Source organism: Megascapheus bottae, chromosome 6, assembly GCF_031878675.1.
Source record: "Megascapheus bottae isolate mThoBot1 chromosome 6, mThoBot2.hap1, whole genome shotgun sequence".
In the NCBI taxonomy this organism is placed as follows: Eukaryota; Metazoa; Chordata; class Mammalia; order Rodentia; family Geomyidae; genus Megascapheus; species Megascapheus bottae.
Window position 1 is genome coordinate 68,961,591 of NC_143514.1, and position 18,805 is coordinate 68,980,395.

General features: G+C 43.1%; 1 protein-coding gene across 3 annotated transcripts in view; it reads right to left on the reverse strand.

The window, feature by feature from the left end:
• Cep85 (centrosomal protein 85) overlaps positions 1 to 18,805 on the reverse strand; it is a 40,560-nt gene that overhangs the window by 20,734 nt on the left and 1,021 nt on the right. For 2 of the 3 annotated variants that reach the window (XM_090335506.1, XM_090335504.1), the window contains exons 3-8: positions 14,075 to 14,147; positions 8,571 to 8,723; positions 4,255 to 4,946; positions 3,442 to 3,575; positions 2,509 to 2,626; positions 670 to 855 (exon numbers count right to left, since the gene is read on the reverse strand). In XM_090335506.1, coding sequence (XP_090191632.1) covers positions 670 to 855; positions 2,509 to 2,626; positions 3,442 to 3,575; positions 4,255 to 4,946; positions 8,571 to 8,723; positions 14,075 to 14,129 — 1,338 coding nt within the window. In that variant the 5' untranslated portion in view covers positions 14,130 to 14,147. Of the gene's footprint in view, positions 1 to 669; positions 856 to 2,508; positions 2,627 to 3,441; positions 3,576 to 4,254; positions 4,947 to 8,570; positions 8,724 to 14,074; positions 14,148 to 18,393; positions 18,472 to 18,805 lie in introns of all 3 variants that reach the window. The other variant, XM_090335505.1, reaches the window with a different exon arrangement.

Here is an 18,805-nt window from a genome sequence, read left to right on the forward strand (position 1 = left end):
GCAGGAAATTGTCTCTCCAATTAAACACCAAAAAGTCAGAAGTAGAGCTGTGGTTCAAGTGCTAGAATGCTAGCCTTGAGCAAAAAAAAAAAAAAAAAAAAAGCTCATGGACAGTGCCCAGGTCCTGAGTTCAAGCCTCAAGACCAAAAACAGATCTGAGAAGCTTTAGTTGATTTGGATGTAAGGAATAAACATTACTAAAGTGGTCCATCAAGAGCATTAGAGATAGCTGTGACTTGGAAGAATAGAATCACAAGATTTTCACCAGCTTCTCCAATAATGATCAATCTGGCTCTAAGACAATTCTACTTAGCTGTATGCATGAAATCTCCCTTACTTTTTAGATAGGAATGGAAAAAAATTTTAAACATCTTAAAACACTGCTATCTGATAAAGACTGCCCAAGCTGGTTTTCCACCTGTTAGCTGGCAGCAGATTTCAACTTGGGAGAGTAAGGGCTTATACAACTTTCCTGACTAGTAGTTTTGTGGAGATAAAGCAATTCTAATTCTAGTAGATAGTTCCTGTGTGAGAAGTCAATGAAGGGTCTCACCGAACTGGCTTCTCCTGGTTCCAGAAACGGGGCCAAGAAAGAGTCTAGGTTGTTGGCAGAGAGGGCTGACTGCCAACTCCTTTGTGGTTTAGAGAGCCATCAGCTACTCAGCTCACCCTTTCTTCCTGTTTCTTTCCCTCCTCTGAATGCTTCTGCAGGGTCACTTTAAGAGACTCCCTGATGAGCTGGATTTCAACTTCTGAAGAAGACAGTTTCTTTTCAAGCTCCATCTTTTCTTTGTTCAAGGCGTCTGTCTTCTGTGCAAACTGAGCACGTAAGAAAGTGTTCTCTCGCTGTAATTCCTGTCAAAAAGACAGTAAGCAAAAATGTTCCCCACTCACATGGTCCTATTTATTTGACATATTTCACAGAATGCTTCATCATCAAGTAAAAACCTTTCTCTAGTGATATTCTTAAGAGGTGTCCTAGGATAAATAGCCTGAATATCACTTTTTGCTGGAATCAGAAATTCTGGGGATGGAGCCAGCCCGGGCAATAAAAGTTTGTGAGATCCTTGTCTTCTACTAACTAAGCTGGAAGTGAAACTATGGTTCAAGTGGTTCAGCCTTACCAGGCCCTAAGTTCAAGCCCTAGTATTGGTGTGCATGCACACATTCGCACAACTCCCTACCCACCAAAAAACATTACCCAATGCTAGGACCTTATTATCTACCTTCCTTTCAAAACAGATCCCCAAACTAAGGTATGTGGACCTTTTCCTGGTCTTTACCCAAGCGTCCTCAAAAGGACACAGCAACGGGTGCTTTATAAAGAAGGTATTTAGGGCCAGGAGCGTAGCCTACTGGTAGAATGCTTGCATAGCATGCACAAAGCCCTGGGTTCGAGTCCTTGGTACCACATACACAGAAAAGGCCGGAAGTGGAGCTATGACTCAAGTGGTAGAGTATTAGCCTTGAGAGAGCTAAAGGACAGTGCCCAGGCCCTCCCCGAGTTCAAGCCCCAGGACTGGCAAAAAAAAAAAAAAAAAAAGAAGAAGAAAGGCAGGCAGGCAGGCAAAAGAAGATAAACTTTTTTGCCAGTCCTGGGGACTGAACACTGTCCTTGGGCTTTTTTTCCTCAGGGCTAGTGCTCTACCACTTGAGCCACACCACCATTTCCAGCTTTTCTATGTATGTGGTACCGAGGAATCAAACTCGGGTCTCCATGCATGCTAGGCAAGCATTCTAACCACTAGGCAAACCTCCCACCCTTTTTTTTTTTTTTTTGCCAGTTCTGGGTTTGAGCTCAGGGCCTGAGCACCGTCCTTGGTCTTTCTCAAGGCTAGAGCTCTACCACTTGAGCCTCAGCACCACTGCCAGCTTTTTTTTATATATGTGGTACTGAGGAATTGAACCTGGGTCTTCGTGCATGCTAGGCAAGCACTCTACCACTAGGCCAAACTCCCAGCCCCGCTCCCACCCCTTTTTTTTGAGTGGTGGGAGTAGAGAGGTACCGCCAGTGCTGGGGCTTGAATTCAAGGCTTGTTCATTGTCCCTGAGCTTTTTTAAGGCTAGCAATCTACAAGTTCATTTCCTTTTTATTTTTTTGGTCAGTCCTGGTACTTGAACTCAGAACTTGGGTACTGTCACTGAGCTTCTTTTGCTCAAGGCTAGCAATCTCCTAATTGAACCACAGTATTATTTCCAGCTTTTTTGTATATGTGGTGCTGAAGAATGGAACCCATGCATGCCTGGCAAGCACTCTACCACTAAGCCACATTCCCAGCCCCACAATCTACCAGTTGAACCACAGCTCCATTGATCACTTTTTGGTGGCTAACTGGAGATGGACTTTCCTGCCTACCTAGATTTGAACTCTGATCTTCAGATCTCAGCCTTCTTAGTATGGAGGATTATAGGCCACACTCCTAGCCTCTTGGATATTTAACAGTGGGCAAGCGCAAGGAAAGCTGGAGTTTTGACAAGTGGGATGCTGTCTTGGGTGCCAATGCTTACCTGTAGTCTTAATAAACAGACATCCCCAAAGGGGGCAGGGCGGCCTAAAAGGGCACTGTGGACTTGAAGTTCGCTCTCCCGTACTTTCTGCTCCAGCTGAGAGATGTGTTTCCTCTGCCTGCAAAAGCCAGTGAAGTCAGAACTGAAGTCCTGACACTAATCCCTTCACAATATTAGCCCTTTTCCTAGTCCACAAGACTCATCTCCATTCATCAAAATGCCACAAATGAAGCGGTGGCTCAAGTGGTATAGTGCTAGCCTTGAGCAAGAAAGCTCAGGGAGGGCTGGGAGTTTGGCCTAGTGGTTAAAGTGCTTGCCTAGCATGCACGAAGACCGGATTCGATTCCTTGGTACCACATAAATAGAAAAAAGCCAGAAGTGGTGCTGAGGCTCAAGTGGTAGAGCTCTAGCCTTGAGAAAGTCCAAGGACAGTGCTCAGGCCCTGAGCTGAAGCCCAGAACTGGCAAAAAAAAAAAAAAAAAAAAAAAAAAAAAAGCTCAGGGACCACACTATGGCCCTGAGTTCAAGATAAGAACCAGAAGAGCAACAACAACAGAAAACGAGAAGTTATGCTTATGTTTAGCAACACTTAGTGGTGGAAAATATCTAGTCCGCTAGCCCAATAAAAATCTTAAAATCACTTGATTCACGAGGGGAAGAAAAGCTTCTTGTTCACTACCCTCAGACCTTTCTCCTGTATTCATAATTTATATAGCCTGAAAAATGATGTTATAAATATCCAAATGACTCTTGGGAGAAAAAAGGTTCTGCACCCTGGCAGAGAGCCACAATCAAGCTAGCCCTAACAAAAGGCAAGGCACGGGCCTAAACAACAGCAGGCAGTATGGCGAGGGGTTGCTACACTGCCCTTTGGAAGACCTTACTTAATGCCCTTAGTGAAGTATGACCTTGCAATCCCACTTGCCACCTTACTTGTCAATGAGGAGTTCCTTTTCCTTCAGAAGGTGCTCATTGCTATTCAAGATGCTAATCCATTGTGCTGGCTCCAAGGTGGGCAATAATGGAGCAAAAGCAGTAGGATGGTGGCAGACAGCTCCATTCTGAAGCTAGAAAACAAACAGGAGAGAGAGGTTTGATCTTGACCACAGGCACCTGAAAACACTGAGCAGTATACAGCTAGTTCTAGAGTTGAAGCTCACTTTGGTTCAGCCTGATAAAGCCAACGTTTATGAAATAATTTTAGCTCTGATGCATGACTGGAAAGAACTTAGGCAAGATTTCTGCCAACTAAACACTCCAGTCAGAAAGGCTCTAGTTTCTAAGGTCAGTTATCATTTCTTGTCTTGCAGCAGGGGCAAATCAAGAACTAAAATGTCTTTAACAAGCAGGTAAGGAGAATGTGCTCTGCTCCCTTCCTTCCCAGTCTTTAGCAGCACAAGGACTTTAAGAAAACAGAAGTGACGTCATGGAAAAAACTTATAAAAGTTCAAAGGTGACTTTAAACCTTAGCTTTGCCAGCTTGGTGACTCTATACAGATTTAATCTAAGAACTGGTAGGTCACTCTATTTACCTCGCCAGGGTACTAAGAATTAAATAAAATTCTACTTGTTACACTATCTGGTCTAGTCACTAGATAATAGCAAGCAGGCAACCCGTGTTAAACTATTAATAGATTCAATGACCACAAGCATATAAACCTTCCTTCCTGTCTACAAATCACTTCTTCACATGTTTTCTTTACAAAATTAAAACTTATATGACAAAGGTTATATGAGGGTCTCTACCTGCATTTGCTCCATCTGTAAACGTATCAATTCCAGCTGTTGCCGACAAGTACTGAGTTCACAAGATTGTTCTCGAGGATGCCAAGGATCAGGATTTGGTTGCCACACTTGAGAGGAAAGAGGCTTGGAGAGCCCAGGAGCAGGCTGGATTCCCAAAGGGAGCATCCCGCTGCTGCTAGATTGTGGTCCATGTCGATCGAATACTGCTCCACTGCCTGGTGCCTTCTTGGCCTCAGGCAATACTTTGTACAATTCTTTGTTTGTATCAGATCTTGGGTTGTGGAAGTGGACTCGATAGTGGGGATCTGAATAAAGTGATTCGACCACACCTGACTGATTGAGGGTAGATTCCACGCTGGGAACATCAAACTTCCTCATCTCTTCCTCTCTTTCATGGCCAACTGCTGGAAACCAGGACTGCTCAATGCCATTTTCTCCAGCACCTCCACAGAGATACATGAGATCTCTTGATAGACCTGGAGAATGTTTCACTGCACCGAAGTCTCCATTTCTTGTCATCCCCACACTTTCAGCCAACCCTGACAAAGGGAGTTTGGGAGAGGGTACAGCAGGTGTAGAATTTGGCTTTGCAGGAGAGGTCCCCAAAGTAGAAGGCATCACATGGGCTGTCGGGATGGTTATGTGGCTCTTGATAGGCTGGAAAGAAGTACTGCCACTTGAGCTGCAAAAATCTGTGGAGAAAATAGTTTCCATAAGTCAAAGTAGAACAGTATGGTTGTTGTACCACACATTGTTCTCTGCCCAATCTCACACTGGGTAGAGGCTGGAGACATAGCAACCTGAAAGATATGTCTTCTAAGATCTAAAATGCCATTCACAAGTCACAACCAAAGTCAACAATGGCTTCACCTTTAATTATACTATGTTCTTTGTACTTCAATTTGGAAAAAAAAATCTTGCCAGTTAACAAGCAAAGCTGAAGTTATAAAGTCAAGTGAACAACTACAAAACACATGAATCTAAAAAAAAAAAAAAAAAATCACTTACTCTGAAGAAGTTGGTGAGTCTAAACTGTAACATAATATAATAAAAATAATATTGTTAAGGGTTGCCAAATCCTGTGACCTCCAAAAACTATCCAGTGAAAGGGGCTGAGATTTCACTCGCTGAAGAACAAGGCGAGCTAGTCAGTCCTGCTCGGTATTCAGGGAGCACAGCATCTGAGTCAGGATTGTTCTCTCCCACACCCTAGACCTGACTGCCTGGATATGGGAAGTTATTCTTAGTAACTCTCAAGTTTCACTCCAACACAGTGAGCACATTGAAGTGGGTGCACACTAAAACCTCTATTCTATATTTTCCCTTTCATTTTTCCACCTTACACAACTGTGATTCTTTAATTTTTTTTCAGACTAGATTTATATTCCTTTGGCTCCTGTGTGACCTTGGAGACAACTCTCTGTTTAGCTCTGCTAAAGAAAGTTCCTATCTCCATTTCAACTTTCAAATACTACTAGGAGAATTACAAGGTCACAGAGCTAATGTGCTGTTTAAGTGAACTACTAGCAAGTAAGATAGAAATGCAAGATCATATACCTGTACTTATTATTATTATTATTTTGCCATTCCTGGGGCTTGAGGCTCAGGGCCTGAGCACTGTCCTTGGGCTTTCTCAAGGCTAGAGCTCTACCACATCAGCCACAGCACCACTTACGGCTTTTTCTATGTTTGTGGTATTGAGGAATCGAACCAGGATCTTTGTGTATGCTAGGCAAGCACTCTACCACTAGGCCAAACTCCCAGTTCCAATTAATTTATTTTTTATGCCAGACCTAGGGCTTCAATTCTGAGCCCAGGAGTTGTCCGGTGGCTTTTTGTTCAAGGCTAGCACTAACCATTTGAACCATAGTTCCATTTCTGGCTTTTTTGCTGGTTAACTGAAAGTAAGAGTCTCATGGACTTTCCTGCCTGAGTTGGCTTCAAACTGCCATCCTTGGATCTCAGCCTCCTGAGCAGCTAAGATTACAGACATGAGCCACCAGTGCCTGCTTATTATTTATTTATTTACTGATATTATAAAGGTGAAGTACAAAGGGGTACAGTTATATAAGTTGGGTAGAGAATACATATCTTAGCCAGGAGTTTCGCCTAGTGGTAGAGTGTTTGCCTAGCATGCACAAAGACTCAGGTTCAATTCCTCAGTACCACATATATAGAAAAAGCTGGAAGCGGTGCTGTGGCTCAAGTAGTAGAACTCTAGCCTTAAGAAAGCCCAAGGACAGCGCTCAGCCCTGAGTTCAAGCCCCAGGACTGGCAAAAAAAAAAAAAAAGAGTAACATTTCTTTTCGGACAATGTCACCTCTTCCCTCACTCAAGTTATTCTTTTTTTTTTTTTTTTTTTGCCAGTCCTGGGCTTAAGCTCAGGGCCTGAGCACTGTCCTTGGGTTTTCTCAAGGCTAGAACTCTACCACTTGAGCCTCAGCACCACTTCCGGCTTTTTTTCTATGTATGTGGTACCGAGGAATTGAACCCAGGTTTTCGTGCATGCTAGGCAAGCACTCTACCACTAGGCCAAATTCCCGGCCCACTCAAGTTATTTTTAACAAGCAAAAGCATACATATATACAAACAAAGTATGCTGAACATGGTGGCTCATATCGGTAATCCTAGCTACTCAGTAGGCTGAGATATGAGAACTAAAATTCAAAACCAGGCTGGACAAAAAAGCCCAAGAGTCTCTTATCTCCAATTAACTACCAAGAAAGCCAGAAATTGAGTTGTGGCTTAAACAGTAGAGCAAAAACACTCAGGGAGAGTACCCAAGCCCTGAGTTCAAGCCCCAGGTCTGGCACAAAAACAAACAAAAAACGCTGGGTGAGGTGGCTCACGCCTGTAGTCCTAGCTACTCAGGAGGCTGAGACCTGAGGATTGAGGTTCAAAGCTGGCTCAAAGCCATCCCGGGTACTAAAGTGGAGAGATTCTTTTCTTCCTTTCTTTCTTTCTTTTTTTTTTTTTTTTGCCAGTCCTGGGCTTGAGCTCAGGGCCTAAGTACTGTCCTTGGACTTTCTCAAGGCTAGAGCTCTACCACTTGAGCCTCAGCACCACTTCCAGCTTTTTTCTATGTATGTGGTACCAAGGAATTGAACCCAGGACTTCGTGCATGCTAGGCAAGCACTCTTGCCACTAGGCCAAACTCCCGGCCCCAAGTTGAGAGATTCTTATGTCCAATTAACCTCTAGAAAATGGGAAGTGGCACTGTGGTCCCAAGGGTAGGGCGGTAGCCTTGAGCTGAAGAGCTCAGGGACAGAACCCAGGCTGAGTTGAAAGCCCCATGACCAAAAAAAGAAAAAGTGGGAGAGATATTACACACACACACACAGAGAAACCTACAAAGGAGATCATGGGAAGAATGGATGAGAAAACATGGTAGAATACTACATGATTATGAATAGCAATAGTTACAATCAACACAGCTAGAGGGTGCCAAAGGAGATGAGAATTGCACAACAGGGCTCAAATTGAAGAGGGTAAGAAGGAACTCCGCTATCAGACAAAAACAACGACGAAGTTCATCATGATAATTCTTGCCTAGCATAAATGCAGAGCCCTATGGTGATCTTTAGGCAAAAAAAAGTAAAACAGCAACAACACCACACATATACACACACATCCCTTTATTTTCACAAATGAAATATGCTTTACTAAGAACCAAGGTTTTGCCAGTAACCAGTGGCTCGTGACTAGTCTTAGATATCCAGGAGGCTATGACCTGGAAGATCACTGTCCAATCCTGAAAGATCATAGTTCAAAGCCAACCTGGCCCTGAGTTCAAGGCCCAGGACTGGCCCAAAAAAAGGGGGGAGAGGGAGGAGAAGGAGGAAGTGGAAGAGGAGGAGGAAGAGGAAGAGGAGGAGGAAGAGGAAGAGGAGGAGGAGGAGGAGGAGGAGGAGGAAGAAAGCAAGCATTTCAGGTAGGATAAATAGAAGAAACTGAAATGATCAGAAATGAAAAAGAATGTGGTAAGGCCAGGAGCCTAGCCTACTAGTAGTGCTTGGCTAGCATGCATGAATCCCTGGGTTTGATTCCTCGGTACTACATACACAGAGAAAGCTGGAAGTGGTGCTGTAGCTCAAGTGGTAGAGCACTAGATTTGAGGAAACCCAAGGACAATGCTCAGGCCATGAGTCCAAGCCCCAAGACTGGCAGAAAAAGTAAAAATAAAAACAAAAAAGAATGTGGTGAGAAGAATCAGATTCTATGATAAAACAAACTGACCTTTCTGTAAATGGCAATAAACCTAGAATTCAAGCCAAAAATAACATATAATGGTAATCAACTAATTAATCCACACTCACCTTCTGCAATATCGGAGCATGATGTCCCAATAGCTGTGTCCCCACTGTCAGCTATACTTGAACAGCGGCTAAAACGACTTCGAAAGGCTTCTGAGATAACTGGGGTCTGCCATTCAGTCCCCACAGAGCTGCCCTTCTGAATCACATTTGAACCTAAAACAAGAGGCATTGTCTACATTTATATGATGTAATTCAATGAGAACTTTTTGTAGGTGCTGGTACCAGGGACTGAACTCAGGATCTTAAGCTCTTGCTCAGCTTTTACACTCATGGCTGGGTGTCTCTAGTCTAGCTTCTTTTTGGTTAATTGGACTTTTTTTTTCCTCATGGACTTTTCTGATGGGGCTAGCTTTTAACTATAATCCTCAAATCCTCCGAAGTAGCTAGGATTATAAACACAAGCCATCAATGCCCAGCTTCAAATAGTTGTTTTGTTCCAAATAAGCTGACACTCTCTGAAAAACACGTTTGTCTCCTGTAAGCCCACAGAACCTCCAGAAGCTAAGCCTGACAAGGAGAAGTCAGATGTGTGAAAGATGATGAGTCTTTAAGAAATGTTACAGAATGTTCAGGAGAGCTATGTAAACTCTTGGGATTACAGTTAGATGCACAGAACCTTGCTCAAATGGGTGTCCCCTTTCAGTCTTTGCTGGGTAAGAGCATCACTTGTTCTTTGCCTTTTAGCTGTGCTCTAGCTCCTTTTGTCTCAAGAACATTATTACCAGGGAATCAGCCCACACCCCTTCAGCTCTTGGGCTCCCCATCTTCCTGCATCTTCAGCTCAGAAGTGGTTCACTGCATCTGGAGTATCTGCAGCTTGTTGATGGCCTCACAGCTCCAAGTGACCTGCATGATTGAAGTGACTTTATTTCTAGGGTCTAATTCTGTCTCTGTAAGTCTTCCTGAATGATCTGCAGTTCCTCTTTGTCCTTAGCTCTCATTCTCTTTCAGTATATCCCTCCTCAACTTCACTCTAGCTGTGCTGCTAGTGACTCTGGATCTAGGGTATTTAGACTCTGAGAATACAATTTCTTTTTCTGAGTTAATCTGCTGAAGCAGAAACTGCTCCAGACCAGGAGCTTTTTCTTTCCTGTCAGAATCTCATTCTCTTGGTTTCATAAATCAACTTTCTTTTGAGGATTGCAAAATTCTTTCTACTTTTTAAAGATAAATCCTATTCCTCCATGAAGATTTCATATTAAACAACTGAAGAAGAAAAAAAAAAAAGGACTGGCATGTGTGGCTCATGCCTGTAATCCTAGCTACTCAGGAGGCTGAGATCTGAGGATGGTGGTTCAAAGCCAGCCCAGCAGTAAGTCTCTGAGACTCTTATCTCCAATTAACCACCAGAAAATTGGAAGGGGCGCTGTGGTTCAACCTGGTACAACACTAGCCTTGAGCTGCAATCAGGTCCACAGTTCAAGCCTCATGACCAAAAAAATAAAACAAAACAAAACAGGCCAGGAATGTGGACTAGTGCTAGAGTGCTTGCCTAGTACACATGAAGCCCTGGGTTCTATTCCTCAGTACTACAAGAAAAGCCAGAAGTGGTGCTGTGGCTCAAGGGTAGAGTGAGAAAGCTCAAGGACAGTGCCCAGGCCCTGAGTTCAAGCCCTAGGACTGGCAAAAAAAAATAAAAATAAAAAAGTAAATTCCTTTGATACAGCCTGGGTCTCTGGCAGCACAGGTATTTTTGCCATTTTGGACCAGTGCAGTGATTTCATTGCACATTTTTCACATACAGGATTATATGCTTTTTCTTTTTTCAGTTGGTCATGGGACTTGAGCCTGAGTTCAATGCTAGCACTTTGAGTGCTAGCACTTTGAAGCTCAGCTCCACTTCTCATTTTCTGGTGGTTAATTGGAGATAAGGAGTCTCACAGGACTTTCCTGCGTGGGCCTGGCTTCAAACCTCAATCCTTAGATCTCAGCTTCCTGAGTAGCCAGGATTACAGACATGAGCACCAGCATCTGGTATGTTGCATATCTTAATTAGTACTCTTACCAAATATTGAGAATCTGCCCCCCACCTCCGCTGGAACAAAGACCTCTATTAGTCTGAAAGATGTACTACGGAGAGAGACAAGCATAAGAAACGCAAACCTTTGTTAGGAATTGTTAACTTGAAAAACTTGTATTATCTACATAATTGTCTTAAGAAAATATAATCCAGGAAGCATGGACTAATGGTAGAGTGCTTGCCTGGCATGCATGAACCCCTGGGTTCAATTCCTTGGTACCACATACACAGAAAAAGCTGGAAGTGGTGCTGTGGCTCAAGTGGTAGAGCACTAGCCTTGAGCAAAAAGTGTTTAAGGACAGTGCAAGCCCCAGGACTGGTGAGGTGGGAGGGGATAGAGAAACTATTATTCAGCCTTAAGATATACGTGGCACATAGCAAATATTCAATAAGTATACATGGAATTGTAAAATGTAACCTAAAAGTTGCTTTTGTTGGGCCCAAAACAAAATTAAAAGGAGGATAAGAGCTGGGAGTATGGGCTAGTGGTAGAGTGTTCGCCTAGTGCACATGAAGCCCTAGGTTCCAGAAAAAGCTGGAAATGGTGCTGTGGCTCAAATGGTAGAGTGCTAGCCTTGAGAAAACTCAAGCACAGGGCCCAGGCTCTGAGTTTAAGCCCTAAGACGGGCCAAAAAAAAAAAAAAGCTAAAAGCTGGGCATCAGCCTGTCCATTTTGTTTATGTCTTTTGATCTGAATCATTCTCATCTGCAGTCATTTAGCAATCAACCTCTAGGAAAAACAGGATTTACCTCCTATTGATAAGCATCTATGACAAAAAGCAAACTGCCTCGGAGATGGAATACCATCCATCTTCCTTATTGTCTTAAAGAGCCAAAGGCTCAAGAGATCTTCTGCCAGGCAAGTAACATATGTTCTTGTTCCACTCAAGTAAAAGGTGAAGATTATCAGGAACTTTTCCAGAGATAAAGACTGAAATTAGGACTGTTTTTAACTATGACTGTCTTTCTCAAGCTCTGCCCCCAATTCTATTTAACCTAAGGCAAATATCTGCACTCCAGGAGATGTCTGAAGATGTCTTTCTTTGTCCTTCGCCATGTCTCTTTATCTGACATAATGTTGTATTCCTGGAGTCTGGACCTGGGTTTTAAAAACCCAGTTTCAGAATTAATTCTGAATTAATACATCAAATTTATAATAGTATCTACTCTTAAGACAGCAAACCTAAGCCAGGCATCAGTGACTCACATCTGTAATCCTAGCTACTCAAGAGGACAAGATCTGAGAATCAAGGCTCCATACCAGCCCAAGCAGAAAAGTCCCTAAGACTCTCATCTCCAATAAAGTATTCAGGAAAAGCTAGAAGTGGTGCTGCAGCCCAAGCGGTAGAGCACTAGCCTTGAGCACAAAAAGGCCCTGAATTTAAAACCTAAAATCGGGGGCAGGAGTTTGGCCTAGTGGTTAAAGTGCTTGTCTAGCATGCACGAAGGCCCGGGTTCGATTCCTCGGTACCACATACATAGAAAAAAGCTAGAAGTGGTGCTGCGGCTCAAGTGGTAGAGCTCTAGCCTTGAGAAAGTCCAAGGCCAGTGCTCAGGCCCTGAGCTCAAGCCCAGGACTGGCAAAAATAAACAAATAAATAAATAAATAAATAAAAATAAAACCTAAAATCAAGCCTGTGCCAGTGGCTCATGTCTATAACCCTAGCTACTCAGGAGGCTGAGATCCCAGGATCGAGGTTCAAAGCCAGCCTGGGCATCAAAGTCCAGGAGACGCTCATCTCCAATTAACTTTCTGGGAGAACCAGGAGTGGTGCTATGGCTCAATGGGTAGGGTGGTAGCCTTAAGCTGAAGAGCCCAGGGACAGCACCCAGGCCCAGAGTTCAAGCCCCACGACTAACATAAAATAAATAAATAAAGACAGCAAACCTAGAAGAATATAACAGTAAGGACTGGATAACTACTATGAATAAAATATTATAGGATTTCAACGTCAGACAAAACAGCCACTGTACATGTAAATAATCCTAGCTACTTAGGAGACTGATCATGGTTCGAAGCCAGCCGAGGCAGTAAAGCCTGTGAGACTTTTTAACTCCATTAAACTACAAAAAAAACACTGAAGTAGAACTACAATTCATGTGGTAAAGCACTATGAGTCTTGAGCAAAGAAGCTCTGGGATAGCACCAAGGCCGAGATCAAGCACCAAGCATGCACACCACCCCCCCACACACAAAAAAAGTTAAACATAGGCTTAGTTGAATAAAATGTGCCCTTTTCTTAACAGATATTTTTCTAAAATGTTGATATAAAATATATATTAGGGGCCAGGAAGAGTGGCTGGCCTAGTGGTAGAGTGTTTGCTTAACACGGACAAAGCATTGGATTCCATTCCTCAGTATCGCATACACAGAAAATGCCGGAAGTGGTGCTGTGGCTCAAGTGCTAAAGCTCTAATCTTGAGAAAGCTCAACGACAGTGCTCAGGCCCTGAATTCAAGCCCCAGGACCGGCAAAAAATAAATAAATATACATGTAAATGTTTAATATATAATTCTGAATGTATCTACTAAGCTTTCACAATCTTGTCAATCAGTATGAAAACCGAACCCAATGGTGCCAGGCTCAAGCTAATAAACTTTTTTTTGGTGGGGGGGAATCTAGCAAAAAAAAGAAGAGCCAGGCAAGGTGACTCAGGCCTGTAATCCTAGCTACTCAGGAGGCTGAGATCTGAAGATCAAGGATCTAAGCCAGCCTGGGCACTAAAGATGGTGAGACTCTGATCTCCAATTCACCACAAGAAAACAGGAAGTGGTGTTGTTTCTCCAAGGAGGTAGCCTTAGCTGAAGAACTCATGGATAACACCCAAGCCCAGAGTTCAAGACCCACAAGCCACACACACACACACAAAAAAAGAATTCTTAAATCAATCTACTCTCGAGATAAAGACATCTTTGAAAATGCAATATAGATTGCTCCTATCTTATTTCTTTTTTTTTTAGCCCATCCAGTACCTGAGCACCGTCCTCGGGCTTTCTCAAGTCTAGAGCACTACCACTTGAGCAGCAGCACCACTTCTGGCTTTTTCTATGTTATGTAGAACCAATGAATCGAAACTGGGTCTTTGTGCATGCTAGGCAAGCACTCTACCAATAGGCCAAACTCCTGACCCAAAATTGCGCCTATCTTTAATGAACCAGATGAATAACTACCCAGAAGGCTACAAAGACAACACAGAAAAGTGATTTATACTAGCCTTTACTTTTCTGATTTGAAATAGAAGTATGTACAAGTCCTTCTGCTCCAATTCTTCATATGTACTCCCCTCCAATTACATGATTTTGTTGGAAGAATGTAGAACCAGACAATTGTTTCCTCAGAGAATGTTCTCATATTCAATGTAGCCCCATTTTTCTTTTAGTACCAGTATTCAGTACCCAGTGCTTATGGGCTCAATATTTCTCTTAAAGAATATGAAATAACAGCAAAAGTCAGGATCTAGTCCAGAAAAGTTCTACTACTCACCTGGTGAACTAGGGTGAGAGGATCGTTCACTTGGGTATTTTTCTTGCATGGCCATTATAGTTATCTGAGACAACTAGAGAATAAAGGAATAAATAGTCAGATCTCTCCAGAATATTTTTTTCCATATATCTTTTATTGTAATTAATAGAAGGATTACATTATATTCACCAGATAGGTGCATTACTACACAAACATTGATACCCTTTCTCATGTCTTGGTCCCCATTTCCCTCCCCTCATATTATTCTTTTTCTATTTGTAGTACTAGAAATTGAATTCAGGACCTCATGCTGTACTTGTTTTTTCTTTATGCTTGTATTGGGGGCTTAAACTCAGGACCTGGGAGCAGTCTCTAAGCTTTTTCACTCAAAGCGGGCTTTCTACCACTTGAGCCACAGTTCTCTTTGGTGGGAATAAGAGGCTCAAAAACTTTCCTACCTCAGCTGGCTTCAAATCTCAGCCTCTTGAGTTGCTGAGGTTATAGACAGGAATTATGGGGGCCTGGCTTGTGCTCTATTATTTAAGCAATGTCCCCAGTCTTTTCACTTTTAGTTTGATTTTCATATAAAGCCTCAGGCTTTTGCCTGGGATGACCTTGGATGATTATCTCCCAAATAGCTTTATTATAGACATTCACCGTTAGGCTTCTGATATCTTTTAATAGCCTGTAACTCAGTTCTCATTCTCATTTAAAACTGTAAAACTCATTTTGATGAGATGGGAACATAGCTCAAGTGTTACCATCCCCCCATTTTTTTTCTGATGATATAAAGTCAGATTTTTCCTATGCTAATTCTCAAAAACAAGCTTCTGATATCAGATGGGAGTAAGGGAAGGCAAGTTTGCGCACACATCAAGCAAGCAATTTTGAAGAAGTATTACCCTAGATATTCTACAGATTGAGGGCCTCAGTCTCATAAGACTCCCACTTTAAATACCAATTTGCAATAACCAGTTTGTTTAACCTCTTTATTTGATCAACTAACTATACAAAGAGGGTTATGTTTTTGTTTTGCCAGTCTAGAGCTTGAACTCAGGGCCTGGTGCTGTCCCTAAGCCTCCTGGTGCTCAAGGGTAGCAGCACTCTATCGCTTGAGCCACAGCATCACTTGTGGCTTTTCTGAGTAGTTTCCTCAAAGAGTCTCATGGAGTTTTCTGCCCTGCTAGCTTCAAACAGCAATCCTCAGATCTCAGTCTCCTAAACAACTACTATTACAGACATGAGCCACTGGCATCCAGCTTACAAAAAGGTAAAGTGCTAGCCTTGAGCACAAAGACTCAGGAAAAGCACTTGGGCCCTGAATTTAAGCCCCATAACAGACCCCCCCCCAAAAAAAATATCAAGAGGAAGAATGAAGGACACAACTATTGGATGTTAATAAAAATAAAAAATTTAGCCAGGCGCAGTGGCTCACGCCTATAATCCTAGCTACTCAGGAGGCTGAGATCTGAGGATCAAGGTTCAAAGCCAGCCTGGGCACAAAAGGACCTGAGACTCTTTATCTCCAATTAACCTCTAGAAATGGGAAGTGAGACTTGGCTCAAGGATAGAGTGGTAGCCTTGGGCTGAAGAGCTCAGGGACAGCATCCAGGCAGAGTTCAAGCCCCATGACCCACAAAATTAAATTAAATTAAAATAAATTTAAGATAGGATAACAGTAGGCCCAGTGGATCAGACTTCCAAATTCAGAATGAGGTAACAATTAGAACTCCTACTTAAAACAGTGTTATCCCTAAGACTAAGCCACTCCACTTTTAAGTGATCCTTCCGTATCTGTAAGAGAGTGGTTCCAGGAAACTCTGGATAGTTAACTCCAAAGATATTCAAGACTCTTATATGGAATAATGTGGTATTTGCATATAGTATTTATGCACATCCTCTCATACACTTAAATAATCTCTATAAAAGATATACAGTGGGTGCTGGGTGCAGTGGCTTATGCCTGTAATCCTAGCTACTCGGGAGGCTGAGATCTGAGGATTGAGGTTCAAAGCCAGCCTGGGCACTAATGACCCTGAGACTCTTATCTCCAATTAACCACTAGAAAATCAGAAGTGGTGTTGTAGCTCAAGGGGTAGGGTGGTAGCTTTGAGCTGAAGAGCCCAGGGACAGCGCCCAGGCCCAGAGTTCAAGCCCCATGACCAAAAAAAAAAAAAAAAAAAGAAAGATATACAATGGTACACATCCGTAGACTCGGTTATTTAGGAAGCCAAAGAAGGAAACAGTATTTTAGCCCAAGAGGTTAGTCAGTCTGGGCAATAAAAGAAGACCCCATCTCAAAAGTAAAAAAAAAAAAAAGCCAGGCGCTCGTGGCTGAGTAGCTCATCCTAGCTTCTCAGAGGCTGAAACTTCAGAATTACAGTTCAAAGCCAGCCTGAGCAGGAAAGTCTGTGAGATTCTTATTTCCTATTCCCCAACAAAAAAGTGGAGTTATAGTTCAAATGGTAGAGTATCTAAGCCAAAAAGTTCAGGGAGCTGGGTGTTGGTGGCTCATGCCTACCTATAATCCTAGCTATTCAGGAGGCTTTGAGTTATGAGGATCTTGGTTTGAAGTCAGATTGAGCATGTAAGTCCATGAGACTCATCTCCAATCAACCACAAAAAGACAGAAATGGAGCTGTAGCTCAAGTAGTAAAGCATTGGCCTTGAACAAAAAGCTCAGGGACAACTCTTAGCTCAGGCCAGGAGTCTGACCTAGTGGTAGAGTGCTGCCTAGCATGCACAGAGACCTAGGTTCCATTCCCTGGTACCACATACATAGAAAAAGCCAAAAGTGGTACTGTGGCTCAATGTTAGAGCCCTAGCTTGAGAAAGCCTAAGGACAATGCTCAGGCTCTGAGTTCAACCCCAGGACTAGCAAAAAAAAAAGTGTTCAGAGACAGAGCCACACCCTGAGTTGAAGCCCAGGACCTACAAGAGTGCACACACACACAAACTAGTCCTGAATTGGTGCCAGCAGGAATGGGGAAGGCTAATAAAGAGAATTAATGAGTCTGAATATGGTAGTTTACTTGCACATATCAAAATATAAACAATGATGGGCTGAGAGTTTGGCCTAATGGTAAGAGTGCCTATGTAGGGGCCAGAAGTTTAGACTAGTGGTAGAGTGCTTGCCTAGCATGCACGAAGACCAGGGTTCGATTCCTCAGTCCCATATATATATAGAAAAAAAAAAAAGCTGTAAGTCCTGCTGAGGCTCAAGTGGTAGAGCTCTAGCCTTGAGAAAGTCCAAGGACAGGGCAGGGAGTTTGGCCTAGTGGTAGAGTGCTTGCCTAGCATGCACAAAGACCCGGATTCGATTCCTCAGTACCCCACATACATAGCAAAAAGCCGGAAGTGGTGCTTAGGCTCAAGTGGTAGAGTGCTATCCTTGAGAAAGTCCAAGGACAGTGCTCAAGCCCTGAGCCCAAGCCCAGGACTGGCAAAAAAAAAAAAAAAAAAAGTGCCTACCTAGCATGCATGAAGACCTGGGTTTGATTCCTTGGTACCACATATACAGAAAAAGTCAGCAGTGGTGCTGTGGCTCAAGTGGTAGAGCACTAGCCTTGAGAAAGCCCAAGGTCAGTGCTCAAGCCTTAAGATCAAGCTCCAGGACTGGCAAAAAAAAAAAAAAATGCAGGAAAAACATAACAATGAGCCAGGCGAGGTAACTCACACCTGTAATCCTAGCTACTCAGGAGACTGAAATCTGAGGATCAAGGTTCAAAGCCAGCCCAGGCACAAAAGGACCTGAGACTCTTATCTCCAAATAACATCTAGAAAACCTAGAAAAGGGAAGTGGGGCTAGGCTCAAAGGTAGGACAGCAGCCTTGAGCTAGAGCTCAGGGACAGCACCCAGGCCCAGGGGTAGGGTAATAGCCTTGAGCTGAAAAGCTCAAGGACAGAACCCAGGCAGAGTTCAAGTCCTATGATCCACAAAAAGAGAATAAAAATAACAATGAAACCTGTTGGAATTAAGAGGAGGTAGGACAAGAGAGAATAACAAAGGTGATGATGGTCCAGATAAATTATATACATATGTGGAAATATAATAAACCCCCCTTGTATAACTACATATGGGGTTTGAACTCACTGCCTGGGCACTGTCCTTGAACACTTTTTTTGCTCTACCACTTGAGCCACAGCACCACTTCCAAAATTTTGAGTATGTGATGCCAAGGAACTGACCCCAGGGCTTCATGCATACTAGATGAGCACTTACACTAGGCTACGCTCCTGGCCCTTATTTTTATTATTATTATTATATATTTTTTAAGAACAAGTCCTAGTCAGGCTTTTATTTTTAAAAACAAGTCTAGTCAGGTGCTGGTAACTCATGCCTGTAATCCTGAGGAGCCTGGGATCTGAGGATCATGGTTCAGTGCCGGCCCAGGCAGGAAAGTCCATGAGACTCTTACCTACAATTATCAGAAAGAAAGAGAGAGTAAGAGAAAACAAAAAGAGAGAGAGAGCGCGCACTAGAAGTGGAGTTGTGGCTCAAGTAGCACTTTCAAAGGCACCAGCCTTGAGTGAACAAGCTAAGAGTGCATTTAAGAGACCCTGAGTTGGGACCAGGAGTTTGGCCTAGTGGTTAACGTGCTTGCCTAGCATTCATGAAGACTCGATTCCTCGGTACCACATACATAGAAAAAAGCCAGAAGTGGTGCTGAGGCTCAAGTGGTAGAGCTCTAGCCTTGAGAAAGTCCAAGGACAGTGCTCAGGCCCTGAGCTCAAGCTCAGGACTGGCAAAAA